This window comes from Pinus tabuliformis, chromosome X (genome assembly GCF_031772625.1).
Source record: "Pinus tabuliformis cultivar Carrire ecotype Pingquan chromosome X, CPIR1, whole genome shotgun sequence".
Taxonomy (NCBI): domain Eukaryota; kingdom Viridiplantae; phylum Streptophyta; class Pinopsida; order Pinales; family Pinaceae; genus Pinus; species Pinus tabuliformis.
In genome coordinates this window covers 623,532,265-623,547,593 of record NC_142308.1, presented here as the reverse complement: position 1 = coordinate 623,547,593, position 15,329 = coordinate 623,532,265, and the positions used below count along the sequence as shown (strand labels likewise).

Below are 15,329 nucleotides of genomic sequence, written 5' to 3'. Positions count from 1 at the left end.
TGACTTTGAAGCATCGTCCTCTGTGCTGCTGATGTCTGACATGTTGTCCATCAACTATTGTACTACTGTTTCAACTGTACTTTTTCCTTTGACACTGTCACTGCCAATGCTACATCTGTACTACAACTTCCTCTGAATGTCTGCATCTGTGCCGCTGCTGGCACTGCCACTGCCAACTGTCCCTGCACTGCAAACCGCTACTGCTACTGAAACGAATTTTCAACCATACCCATCTGCTCTCTGAATTGAGTGAACTTAGCTCTTCTGAGAGCCTTTGTGAGTATATCGACCACTTGCTCTCTTGTGGGAACATACTGTAGCTGTACTGTAGTCTGTCCCACACTGAACACAGTCTCTAATAAAGTGACAATGGATATCTATATGTTTCGACTGATCATGAAATACTGGATTTTCAGAGAGTTTGATACAACTCTGATTATCACAGTAAACCTTAGTTGCTTCCATCCTTTTTTCGGAATAAGCTCACAACTTACAAGCAATTTTCTGAGCCATATGGCTTCGCATGTAGCTGTGCTGGCTGCCATATATTCTGCTTCCGTTGAACTCGGTGCCACTGATTTCTGCTTCCTGCTGCACCAAGATATCATTCTTGATCCAACACCGAAGCAGTACCCTGAGGTATTTTTTCTGTCTACTGAATTACCTCCCCAATCTGCATCAGTGAATCCATTCAAAGAGACGTCCTCCCCTCTAGAGTACTTCAACCATATCCGACTATTCCATGTACATACCTAGGAATGTGTCTTATTGCTGCCCAATGCACCCTTTTGGGTTCCACCATGAACTGACTAAGAGTGTTGACATAAGCGACCCAATGAGCTACCTGTACAAGGTGGGATCTACTTCTTTGTCTTCTGATGCATCTATTTTCTTCCAGTTGGTGATAATGGGAGTAACCATGGGTCGGCAATCCCGCATTCCGAATCTCTTTAGAATTTCTGTAGCGTACCTTCCTTGTCCAAGGAAGATCTTCCCATTCTTTGGAAAACTTCCAACGCCAGAAAATAATGCATCAATCCCAAGTCCTTCATGTCGAATTCAGCTTCAAGATTCTTCTTGCAACCTTGGATGAGCCTAGATGACCCAGTTAGGAACAGGTCATCTACATATAATACCAGAATAAGTAACTCATTCTCTACCAACAAATAGTAGAGATTGGGAGCAACATCACTCTTGACAAATCCCAACTGCTGCAAGTAACTATCAATCCGACTATACCATGCTCTGGTTGCCTGCTTGAGCCCGTACAGGGATTTCTTTAACTTGCAAACATGAGTTTTCTTCTCATGAGTTTCGATGCCTTCGGGCTATTCTATATACACCTCCTCTTCTATCACTCCGTTCAAGAATGCTGTCTTGACATCCATCTGGTGAATCTCCCATCCCATTTGAGCTGCTAGGGATATAACAGATCTGATAGAGGTTTATCGAGCAACTGGGGCGAAGGTCTCTTCATAGCCTATTCCTTCTTTCTGAGCATATCCCTTTGCCACGAACCTTGCCTTGTACTTCTCTATGCTGCCGTCTGCAACATACTTGATCTTGTAGATCCATCGTGATCCAACAACTAACTTATCTTTTGGTCTAGGTACTACTTCCCAGACATCATTCGTCATGATGGAGTTGTATTCTTCCACCATGGTATCTACCCATACTTGGTGTTGAACAACTTCCTGAAAGCTAGAGGGTTCTTCAACCTGAGCTACCAATGCTTGGTATCTATTTGGTTGTCTACGCTGCCTCTTCTCGGCTCTAGGAGCTCCAACAAACTCCTCTGCGTCCCTCAGTGTTTGTCGTACTTCTCTACTAGTTCTACCACTGGGGGTGGGAGGCTCAACCAACTCTTCCTCTTGACCCTGTCGTTCCGATTGTTGAGAATCATCTACATTTCCTCTTTCTAAGGAGATACTGGTGTTGGTCACTGTACTCGATCCAAGTGTATGTCCTCCTACTTGTCCCAGCAATTCCTGCTAGAAAAACTGCGTCCCACCTGAGACAACCCTCCTAGTTGAATCTTTTGCTGCGTTGTACCTTCTACCACTGATAATTTCGATTGGAAAGACTTACCTCTTTGTCAACTCACTCAGAGAGAGTTTTCCCACGAAATCCAATCTCCTTGGCTTGAACTGCGCAATACTCTGGGAGATTCGAGTTTCTGCCCTTGCAGGAATTTTGAATTCCCTTCTCCTTTCAACGCTGGGTCCTCCAACTTCTCTCTTCTGCTTCCCTGTAGCTTCGATACCATGTGAAAATTCTAAATAGAAATCCTACTGCAGTGATTAATGTTATTTCTTCTACTTATTACCTCAGAAATAAGTTATCTACAGTATTCTTACGTCAAATATCGAAATATATTCTATTGCAGCCTTCACAATTAAAACATTGCAGAAAGTAAATATAAAAAAATACATTGGCACAAATACAACCACAATGACAGTTATTTTTGGACAATCGTCCCCGGAAAAACCCAATGTGGGAAAACTGGTGCAACAAATGAGGGTTTTTATTATTCTTCAACAAATTCTCTTGTACAAATTACAACTAGCAAAATAGGAATGAGAAATTTTACAGACACTTCTTGACCAAGTTCTACCCTAGATGAAGCACTTCTTCTTCCTCGGAATCCTTCTGATCCTCTCTGCGTCAAACTGCTCTCCCAGGCTCAGCGTCAAGCTGCCCACGCAGGCTCTGCGTCAAACTGCCTCTGCGCTGCCTCTTTCTGCGTCACCCTGTTCCTGCTCTGTGTCTTGCTGCCTTGCACTCTCTGAATGTGCTGATGCCCTCTCTCTCTGTCTCACCTACAACTCTCCCTCTGATTCGATTTTCTCTTGCCGAACTTCGACCAAAATCGAACTTACTCGGGTAACTGAGTATCTGCCTTTGGTGTGTTCTCCAAGTGCCCATCAAGTCTCTTCTTATAATCCTCTCGTCGATCATTCAATGGCTCAAATTAGATTCTAATCAATGGTTAGGATCATTTGACTTGATCTCTATCTTCTTCTAGAAGTTCCATCCGTAGTTTAGATTAATACCCATTAATTATTTTAATTTCCTAAGTTTAGACTTAGGGTCCCATTAAAAATAATTAATTATTTTAATAAAACTGTTTCCGGCTGGAATTTCCCAAAACGATTTCTAGGTATTGGAGAATGTATGTGTCTAAGCCTTCTTGCAAATTTTGAGGGCTAGAGCACATCCGATGCTATACCGAATCAACACTTTGGCCTTTCTAGCCTCGTCATTGGCCTTCTTCTAGCCCTAGCCTCCCCTTCTTTGCCCTCATTCAACCATTATTCAATTATTGAGTTAGTTTGCATTAGTATTTGTCTCTAACATTTGGTTTTGCGGTTTTTTTGGAGCTAACTTGGTGGTTGCAGGTAGTCAAGTTTATTGGAAGCTCCTCTAGTCACCAAAAAGGTCATTAGACCTCTTGGTTTGCCCTCTATTCCCTCTTTATCATCACTGTCTTCATTCATAATTCTGAAGCATTTTATGGCAACAATATATTCAGGGCATAAACACATTTAAAATAAGCCTAAATTCACTCATTAATCACCTAAGGCATTAAGGATTAATCTTGACGTTGAATTAATTTCATATAACTGAAGTTTTGTGGACTGTTGGGTAATTTCAAGATCTGATATGTTTGCTACAGCAATCTAAAATCACCTACAACAGTGGTAAAATAACATAATAGTAGCATAAAGGCAAGCTAACAGTCATATCTTATCATTGATTTATCATTTGCACTCATTGGGCTTGCATTGCTTGGCCATATCTTGTCATTTCTTGAAGGCTGTCATAAAAACCAGAGGTCTGATATATGCTGCATAAGGTCTGATATAAACATAGCAGTGGTGTCAAAAGTTGTTGACAGTCATCTATTTCATTTGGCATTTTTTCCTTGCATCCTTGTGCATCTTAAGTGGGTGTTTGCAAGTGAAATTGGGTGTTTTACTTACTTCTGCAATCGTCTTCTTGGCTGCTCCATCTTGCATCTCTTGCATCCATTTGCATATTGCATACTTTCATTCATAGTTTGCATCTTAATCTAAAGAAGAACGTAAGTGCTCTAAAAAGCTAAATTGAATTGGTGATTGTTGGATAAGATTGACTTATTGCTCTAAAAGATATTATTGGTGAATGCTCTCTTTCTCTCATTGATAGCTAGGAATATTGTGACATTGGTCTTTGAAGAAAATTCTTACTTGTCATTGCCATCACATTGCTAAAGAAGTGGATAATTGATAATTGGTTATATTGTCTCTTGTGGAGTTACTAACTTGTTGCAAGCAAGCTTCACATCTAAGTTTGTAATCTTGCAAATCTAATCACTCTTAAAACACTTAAGTTGGCAATCATAATTGTGATAAGAGTAATATTGAAGTAATCTAAAGAATTGCTGTTTATGTTCACAAGGAATTTAATCTCTCTCTTTGTTATCTAATTGACACATAGGCACTTCATTGTTATAATCTAAATAATTGCTAATGTGTACAAAGATCATCATCTAATTGGCATTGTTGAAAGAAACATTGGATTTATGGTTATGAGCAATTGTCTATTGAGATCTTAGCAACATTTTTGATGCCATTTATTTGTTCCATTGAGCACTTTCTTGTGGTGAAGATTGTCATTTTACATTGTTAAGTACTTCATTGTTTTAAATTGAATATCATTGTAATTTATCTCTAAGTACTTAAGAATGCCTAACAACTTCACCTAAAGATAATCACTCATATTTTGCACTTGCATTCTAGGATTAGCCTTGCACTAATTAATTTACCTCCAAGCATAAGCTTGGTTGATAGAAAGATAGGACCACCTTTCTCACCCAGCTTGCGAAGCCTAGACCCTCTTTTGTGGTTAACACGGTGACCTTGCAGTCGTCAGAGCCACAATCTCTGCAGCGCCGGAGGCATTGGGTGGTTAGAACTCCAAGGGAGGTATCGTTAATATAGTCTTTGCTATCTTTCCCTGGGTTTCTCTCTCACAACCTACACTAGAGACTAGCATCAAAGTAGTTGAGAAAAATGATTCACTTAGAATAGACATCTAACTTAAAATAAACTAAGATATTGCACTTCACTTCGTTTTAGGTGTTGCATTTCATATAGGATAGCGAGACATCCTAAAGCAACAACTATTCATCCGATGGCTTGGTAGATAATTCATGAGAAGCAAGTAATTTGACTCCATTTAGGCACTGGTCTTCAAAGTAATCTAATCAAATCATTAAAGTTGCCAAATTAACCAAGTTGCTAGGCCATTAAGTTGTGTCTCCCGGACTTGTCGGTTGCCGACAGGTCTTTCATCTTCACATTTCATAGTGACTATCCCCCATAGCCTGCTGTTGGGAGACAGCTAGAACGAAGAGGGTGGGGATCGGAGTGACAACCCCCATCCTGATTGTTGTCGCATCTTGCATGTACAATATGAGCGACAACAAGTGGTAGTGGCGTTGGTTCGCTATTAGAGTCCTCTGGATCTAATGTGATGTCTAGCTATACAATCTTTGGGGGCGATGTAGGAGTGGGGGATACTCCTCGCTTCCGAGGCTGAAGGAAAGAAGCTTCGGATAAGTCTCTAGCTGCTCCTCTAGCATTGGGGAGGAATCTGTCGGGGAGGGGGCAACTTGCTCGGGAATTGTCTGGAACTAATTTCTTTGACACTTTGGGTGTGAGTGAACACTATGGAGTTATTTTGAGCATAGCTGGGTGGTTGTTCCATGCAAATTTCTTCTTGCAAACCCCCATGCAAAAAGGCTAATCTAACATCCATTTGATGGACCTTCATTTATGTGAGGCGCCAAGGGCTAAAACTAGGTAGATGGAATTCATTTTGGCTCTATGGGCAAAGGTTTCATTATGGTTAGTCCCTTCAACTTAAGAAAACCCTTTGGCAACTAAATGGGCCTCATGTCTTCCAACACTTTCATCTAATACATACTTAGTTCTATATAGCTCTTTACATCTGACAAGTGTTATTTTTTTGAAAGAGGTACAAGATCCCATGTATCGTTTGCTATCAAGGAACAATATCCTTCATTCATTGTTGTGTCCCAATTTGGATGGGCAGAATCTTTTACAAATGTTTCTAGATCATAAGTCTTTGAAACTTGAGCCATAAGAGAGGAGGCTTGTTGGAACTCTGAATGTTTACGATGCTGATTTGTAGGATCATTGACAAGATCACGACCCTCTTCTTGTGTTGTATAGACCCATATGGGAAGCTATGGTACTAATGTGGGTTCATGTTCAATGGACCCAATTGGAGGAAGTTAAGCAAACAAAGGTGGATTTTCATTCTCATTCTCATCATTTGAAGAAGAAACCAAAGTAGGGTCATGGACATAATAATTGGGAATAAAAGATGGTAGAGACGCCAAAGATGGATCATGAGTGCCCAATTGTCAAATTAGGCTCATATACCAATATAGCTTCATCAAACTTAACATCTCTCTAAATAATAATTCATTTGAATGAGGCTGATTGTTGAAGAAGGCTATAAACTTTTACATCTTCAGTATATCCAACAAGAAATCACTTCACACTTTTAGGTTGTAATGCTTTGCTTTTCTCATTGGGAATGTGAGTCCATGCTTCACTACCAAATGCACCGAAGTAGCTTGCATTTGGTTTAATTTTACTCTATGCTTCTTCTAGTTTTACATTTTTGAAGCCTTTGTAGCAGTATGATTGACTATGTAGTTGGCAGAATTGATAGTTTCTGCCAAAAATGAAAATTCAATCCCTTAGATGGATCATACAATTTGCCATTTCCTTCAATATGCAATTCTTTCTCTGAGCAATACCATTTTCCATGGTGTATATGGAATAACATGTTTCATTCGAATGCCATGTGTAGTGCAGCAAGTTGTAAATTTGTTTTCAACATATTTGCCTCCATTATTTGTTATTAACTTCTGCAGTTGATGTCTAGATTGTTTTTCTACAAGGGCCTTGTAGGCCAAAAGTTTGTCAAAAACTTCACTCTCAGGTTTTAAGAAATAAACCCAAGTGCGTTTGGAGAAGTTATTGATGAAAGCTGAGAAATACTTGAATGTAGAGAAAGAAGGAGAAGGAAGGGGACCACACAAATCACTTTGATCAAGCTACAAGGGGGCCAAGGCGTGCCAAGAGGCATGCTTGTCAGAATTATCCCAATATTGTTTGCTGAGAACACAATTGGCACAAACATTATCTTTGCAAGAAACAAGAGGAAGATGAGTCGCCATATTTGATTACATAGCTGCTGCAATGAACAATAATTTAGATGACCAAATCTCTCGTGTGAAAGTTTGTTCAAGTCATACTATGAGCAATAGAAATTGATGGAAGAGATGATGATCCAAAGTTATCAAATCTATATAACCTGGTAATAGCGTCAACAATTCTAGTTGCTCGGACATGCTTGGCATGCCCTAATACTATGTTTGTCAAAGATGGTATTTTCACACAAGTTAAACATCTTAAGCAACCATTCACACAAATAGATCAAAGATCAATACACTGGTGTATTGCATGGCTAAAACCCCCAAAGAGGGAAACAATCCACTGCCCCAGCCAACACGACCAATTGAGGCAATGTATTAATGCAAAAGAAAAGAATTTTACATATGAGTTTCTCACAATCGATCATTGGCAAATGACTTTCCATGCTGTTTAAATAGAGATCATGGACCAATTGTGTTAAACCATTGATCAATATAGCCATTGGTATTGAGGAGAATACAAACCTGTTGGATCACTTTATGTCTAGAACATATCATGATTGTCGGATTACATAACTACCAATGCATACTAAGGAAACACACTAAAGTAACAAACTTTATCTAAGGCACAGTAGACCAAGCTGATCTTAAATGGAGCACCTATAAGAGATGCAAATCTATTGGAGGAGAGGAGCAACTAAGCAATCGGAATTTTGAAAGTCATTATCAAGTTTTTGTAAACTTCTTTCTAGAATCTAATATTTTTGTCAGCTAAATTTTGATCTTTAACTTTTGTATTGAGATTAGGTTAAAATTTAAAAGAAAGGTGAAATTTTGTGTTTGGCAGTAGAAAGTGGGGTGGGGGGTGTTAAAGAGGCAACCCTCGATAAAATATTGGTAGGAGTCCTAGTGTTGGAAGGATCATAATTATTCTTCATAATCCACATTAACTTTAGGTTAGTTGAGAAAGCCGTTGAAAAACCATGTATAAATAACCCCATATTGATGTATTCAATGACTCCTTTGTAATAACCAACGCATTCTTCATGTAAATGTTTCTATCTTGTGGTTGTGCATCATTTTTTATCAACACTTCTAAGTTTCAACAGATTATTTCACATGTATGATCACTGACAGATACATCAACAAGGCATTTGGAGTATTTTGTTCCTTTCCCAGTGGATTCTGGGTAAAATTTCCGGGGTCCCTTGTGCATCATTTTCCCGCTGCATCTTGAGATTGGCCAGTTTGCAGAGATTCAAAAAGAAGATTAGAAACCCTTCTGGAACTTTCTTTTTAGAATGAGATTACTGAGGACCTTAACCATAAAAAGCTTCAGTGTTAACAATGAGAATTAGTAAAACAAGCAGGTGAAATCAGAATGACCAGTAAAGAGAAAAGCCTTAGTGTTACTTTTGATTGTGTTTTGGAAGGGTTCAAAAGTCATCAAACTTTAGTAGCCATTTGCTCCATTTGCATTAAACTGCCTATTTCTAATTTTATGAAGATTTTGTTTCTGAGAAACCTATATTATTCTACTTTTTTTTTAGAAATCATGGAAAGATTGCAATTTTGAAATTTCAAAGTGAATTAGGTGATCTGGAGAATATAAAATATCTTGAAGATGACTGCTTATTTATTGTCAAGTCCTCTTGCAATTTAACTCATTCAACTGTTTTGTATGGTAGAAACCTGCATCAGAGGTGGTTCGAGCAGTTAATAAGTTCAAGGCAGATTTTGGTGGACAAGTCATATCTTTGGAATGTATTCAGCCATCTTTAGAGCACGTGCCTCACAGGTTCTTATTTCTGTGATTCATATTTTATATTTGTTGGTATAGACATTGACAGTCTTAAATTCGAAAAGCATAGTGCAATATGGACTCTGTTTTTGGTTCTATGTATTTTGTGGTCTTGTTAGAAAGTGTCTTGTGCTTGCCTACTGCATGTGGGTTATGAAGGCAAGACCATTTCATCATGTACTGGACTTTAGTTTCTGTAATTTGAAGTCAGTTTGCAAGATCTGACTTTCTCTAGGTTGAAACCGGCAGCATATGAGGTATGTTGTTTTTGACCTTTACTAGCAGCAGAAAGACTGGCCTCAGCCAAACAAGCTAACTCAATTGGGAGTCATTGCAGTTCTGTGTTCTTGCAGAAATATGCTTTTGCTCTGAGACAAATGTGCTACTTTTTCCACTAGAACTGAATTTGTTTCCAAAAGAAACAGCTGCAACACAATGGTTTGACTTGGCTAGAATCATTTATTTCTAAGATAAAATTCTTTGAAGTGATCTGGACCAAGGGCTATTGATCTACTAACCTAATCATAAATAGTGGCCAAAGTCACATGAAAGGGTTTGGGAAGCCAAAGAAGAAGAGTCAACTTTGTCAGACTCAGAAAAGCACACCAGTATGCAGACAATAAGTCAGGCTACAATATAAGAGAGAGAAACATATACTTTGATTCATTAGTCAATATGGTGGATGCCAATACAATGAGGGGAGACAATGCTCCACACTACAATTCTTATACAGCCACTTTGTTGATTAATCATGACTTAACAATAATTATGACTAGTGTGCATTATCCCTAGGGAGTTTTTTTTGCCCTTACAGTTACACAGTCACAAGATAAATTGTATAATTCCAGGTAGGCATATAGTTCACAACAATATAAACATGCAGCAGTTTCATAATATATAATCAGTTCCAATTTAACAACTGTTCCTAGGGCAATCTCTCCAATATAAAGTACTGGAAAAAATGTGATTGCAACTACAATCAAAACTCTAATCACGATTCTGACCCAACAACCACTTACAGAACTGCTTATGAACAGCTTGAAACTGACTTCTATCAATTTTTGTGACTCTAGTGATGCCCTAACTGGGCTGACTGTCCTGTTATTGTATTCTACTACGCATTCAGCTGCTCCGAGTCTGATGCTGCTGCCAACTTGCTACCATGTCTTAGCTCGTCCTCTGCTGCCACATTGGCCATCCCTCTCTCATAGTCACAGTGACCCTCATTTAATCTCCCCGTAGCTACAGTCGGTTACAGGGACCTTGCTTTATCTCTTTTGCAGCTTCAATCCGTCACAGGAGCCCTCGCTTAATCTTCCCATAGCTACTGCTTGTCACATGGACCCTTGCTTATCTCTTCTGCGGTTTCTGTTTGTCACAGGAACCCGCGTTACCACCAGGAATAACTCGCTGTCAAGCATTCTTTGAACGCTTGTGCGGTCATAGACTCTGAGTGATAAAAAGGGGCCACCACTACAATTGGTGTCTAACCTTCGCTGTACATGAGATCTGTTTGTTATGGTCGCTGGCTATGTATCAATGTTTCAGTCTACTCTTGAGTGATAACCCTTGCTCCTCCTGTGGTGGACTCCACACTTAAACGTAGTCACAGAGTAATCTTGGATTGTCCTATCAGAGACCAAAAGTACCCCTTTCCAAAACCCTTGGTTTGCCACAGGCAGGTAACATGCCTCAGACAGCCTCCTCAAGTCAATTAATCCTTGAAACTCTTGTTACTAGCCACAACCAGATGAAGAAAATGCCTTGGAGAATTATGCAAATAGTTTAGAGAAAGAGAGAGGATTAGCTAGGGTGGGATCTTCACCACCGAAACTAATCAAAAGAAGGGGTCTTAAAACCCTCAGAGCCTCAGCTCACAAAACAGAGATATCCAACCAATCAATGATGAGAAAATGATTTCTCCTCTCTCATATTTATAGATTCCTTATGGGGCCCCTTCTCCTTATTTTAATGTGAGTGGTTAGAAGTTTCCCTCTAATTAGCCCCAATTTTGGCTTCCTCCACAAGTTTTTCCCCAATTACCCCAAATTTACCCAATGTTGCCCCAAACACATTGGATAGTGGGTTCCCCCCTTTATCAATGATTATAGCCTTTGGGGTTGGATAGGCTACTTCGTCCTCCCTTGGCCAATTAATTAGCAGGGAACATTACAGCCCCCCCTTCCTGACATTGCTTGTCCTTAAGAAATTGCAATCTCTGGTGTTGCCAAATTTGTTCTCCTTTGTTCTTAGAAATCAAACCAGGTAGATGTCCAACCATTTTGTTGGCTCCTTCTAATTCACACTCCTCATAACCATAACAAACATAGGTTGCCCAATGTTCTCTAGCAATGTCTGTGACAGATACCAGTATTTCATCAACTTTTTAAATTTTATTCTTATAGGCGAAACTTGGAAAACAAGCTAACACAACCCAGAGTTTCTCATGAATGTGATCAGAACTAGTCCTGAGGCCACATACTGACAGTTTCCCTGCATCCATGAGATTGCCAACAAATTTAGCAGCTCCAAATTCTGGTGCATCTATACTATGCATAATATTCACCAACTCCTTAGCATGCATTAGGTTGGGGTCTGGATGCCCATTCCCAAAATCCTCGAAAGGAATTCTATTGAATATAGAGTCTACATTTGCCCCGAGTTGATTCCCAAAGATAGGCTGAGCGTAGTCACCAGTTATGGCATGCATTGCATCAAATTTGGACGTGAAATTTCGCCATGTTATGAAGATTTTTTATGAGTTCAAAATCAAAGACACTCTCTAGCAAGGTGGCATTGCTGGATGATTCAGAGATCTCATCCTTGGTGAAGCCACCCAATGGTGTACGGCTGTGGATGTGCTGTAGTCAGCAGGCTCAGCCGTTTCACGATCTCTGCTGAAATGAGGTTCTTTTGGCTCCCGCTGTCGACAATGAACTACAATGGAGAACCCTTCACCCACATCTGTGAGTGGAATAGGCATTCCCCCTACTTTGGATCTTCAGGCTCAATCTTCTGGATCTTGGTGGTGGCCACGGTGGCACTGAGCTCTGTGTCAATGATCTGCTTCCCTTTGTCATTCCCCTTGTCGGGTTCTGACTTAGAGTCGGAAAATGCGTCTGATTCAGAAGCCTTCAGCTAGGCCACTAGTGACTGCTTGGCCCGACACTCACTTGTGTTGTGAGTGGAGCTTTTATGGAACTCACACCACTTTCCCGTGTCCTTCTTTGTCTTCGTGGTGTTGTTTTTTGCTTGTGGCTTCAACGGGTTATCCTGGATCGCCTTGCCTTGGCTCTCTCCTTTGCTCTGTGGTTTGGGGGCGCCTTTCCCTTGCTGCGGATTCGCAAATCCAAAGTCTCGCTTTTTATATTTAAACTTCTGCTCAATCTTGACAACGTACCGGTACGCTGTGCTGAGCGAGGAGATGTCCAAGAACTCCATTTCGTCCTGGATGCACCTGTGTAGATAGCTATGGTACTTGAGTACCAAATGCCGCTCGAAATCCTTGATACCCAACTTCGTGCGAAGGGTATGAAAAACATTGGTAAATTCCAACACGTTTTGGTCCCTTCTTTGCCGTAGCGTGGTCCACTTTAGGTATTTTTCTTCATAGCTCCCGACAGGATAGCACTGCTCTTTGATGGCATCCCAGAACGAATTCTAAGTGGGTGCGACTGAAAATAGTGAGGGTGTACTTTTGTCCTTCCTCTCACAGTAGGTTTCCCACCAGTCCTTGACGTGGGGTACAACGTTGAGAAGTGCAAAAGTAATCTTATTCCAGTTGGAAAATTATGAACAAAAAAATATCCTTCTAGCAGATTTAACCATTTATCTATGGTGTTTGCATCTATTTGACCTTCAAATATGGGGATGTCAAAGTTAACTTGTACCTTAAAGGGTGTGGCGCTTCCAGAGTAGCTGCTGGAAGATGTGTTGCCTTTGTGTAGCCGCTGAAGGATCTGGGCAAAGTTGTCCATCATCGTGTTCCTTCGTCGCTTGAGGGCTTCTTCAAGCAAGATTTTGAAAGGATCTCCTACCCCCTCGCCTTTCTGCTCTTTCGCCATGGGAGGCCGTCGTGATTTGCGAGGTTGGTCTTGCAAAGGTTTGACCAGTTCGAGCCCTAACTCCTTATATCCTGACCTCGTTGGGCACATGCAAAGAAAAATAGAGAAAGAGCAGACTGCTCTGATACCACTAATCCCACTGATCCAAACTTAAACAAGAAGACAACAAATTACAGATATATCAATAAATACAAAGATGCAACATAAATGACACTTCATTTCATTAATATCAAATACTGAAATATGGTTACAAACAGAATGGAAAAAAGACTAGCTCGGGCGATGGTAGCTTATCTCTGAGAAGAGATGTGGCGGCTATATGCCTTTGAACTGTGTTACAATGAGGCACAAAGGCCTATTTATTATTGAGAAACAATGGAAAACCCTAAACATCCAAAAACCTAACCCTAGGAGATGAAGCACCAAAACTATGGGCCCCGTTAGGTTAAATTGGTACATCAACTTCTTGGGGTCGTAACTTTGGCATACGATCTCCATTTGACGTGCACAATACCTTGTTAGAATGATCTATCCGAGGACTACAACTTCCGAGTGGCAAACATGGTTACGTCGTTTTGGGCCTCAAAACGGCTCCGGAAGTTCAGGGCCCGAAAAACTGCCAAAAATAGTAAACTGTGCTACAACTAAGGAAACTGAAAAACTGAAAGAGACAGTGGTGGGGTTCCAAGTGGAATAGGCGGGTGGCCACCAACATCCACCTGGATCAACCAGAGACTTCTCGAACAAATCTGTCAGAATCTTCCTTAACCAAACAACCTCTTTTCCTACTTCACATGCAACCATATATTCTGCCTCAGCACTACTCAATGCAACGAGATCTTGCTTCCTACTCATCTATGAGATCATAGCAGCTCCCAGACTAAACCATCTTTTGGTAGTGCCCTTCCATTGGTCTCACTGCCACCCCAATCAGAGTCTATGAAGCCAATTAGCTTGACTTATTATCATACTTTAGGTAGTGATTTATAGTGCCACGAAGATACCTCATATATGTTTGGCAACTCTCTAGTGATCATGACGAGGCTCCAATTGAAACTGACTAAGAATGTTCACTGCAAAACATATATCTGGCCTAATATTTACCAGATACATCAGGGAACCCACCAATTGATGATATGAAGTAGGATCCACGAGACTAGAGTTGGAGCTCCTCTACTTCTTGAGGTTGGCGATCATGGGAGTAACCATCGACTTGGAGTCCATCATCCCAAATTTTTTGCAATAACTTGATGATGTACTTTCCTTGCCCCAAATATATCTCCCCAGGTCTCTGCCATACTTCTAGACCTAGGTAGTAATGCATCAGTCCTAGATCCTTCATCTCAAATTCAACTGCCAACATCTTCTTGCATTCTTGAATCCTTCGTTCTACATCAGTGATGAATAGATCATCCACATATAGTAGAATAATGATGGGCTCATTATTCACGACCTTGATATATAGATTCGGATCAACAATACTCTTCACGAACCCAATCCTGAGAATATATGCATCCATTCTTGCATACCATGCCCTTGGTGCTTGCTTCAAACCATATAGGGCCTTCTTGAGTCTGCAAACATGAGAGTCCCTGCTATTCACTTCAAATCCTTCAGGTTGTTCGATGTACACTTCCTCATCAATGGTCCCATTTAGAAATGCGGTCTTAACATCCATTTGATGGATATTCCACCCCATTGTAGCAGCTAATGAAACCAATGATCTAATGGTAGTGTACCTAGCGGCTAGCAGTAGGTGCAAATGTTTCTTCATAGTCAATGCCTTCCTTTTGAGAGAAACCTCTTGCGACAAACCTTGCTTTGTACTTGTCTATACTTCCATCAACATGTTTGATCTTATAGATCCATTTCGATGTGACAACCGATTTGTCACTAGGTCTAGGAACGATTTCCCAAACCCCATTCTTCATGATGGATTGATATTCTTCCTGCATAGCTTTCTTCCAAACCTCTTCATGCTCAACTTCCTGGAATGTAGATGGTTCGGCTTCAATCAACTTTGTTATATATGCAACATAACCAGAATACCTTTTCGGTTTCTTACTTTCCCTGGAGGACCCTTTTGCAGCTTCATGTCCTTCAGCATCTTCTAATGTAGCTTTCAACCAATTTGGCCTCTTCCTTGTGGTTGGGATAACCACCGATTGAATAGGCTCACTTGGTCCTTCTTCTTCATCATTTGCAGTAGAGTTCTCATGATGAACTTCAT

The 15,329-nt window shown here is 40.4% G+C and overlaps 1 protein-coding gene across 2 annotated transcripts in view; it reads left to right on the top strand.

Moving 5' to 3' along the window:
* LOC149141552 (lipase class 3 family protein) overlaps positions 1–15,329 on the top strand; it is a 425,063-nt gene that overhangs the window by 42,774 nt on the left and 366,960 nt on the right. For both annotated transcript variants that reach the window (XM_089447700.1, XM_089447699.1), the window contains exon 2: positions 8,923–9,032. In XM_089447700.1, the coding sequence (XP_089303826.1) occupies positions 8,923–9,032 (110 nt within the window). The remainder of the gene's footprint in view (positions 1–8,922; positions 9,033–15,329) is intronic.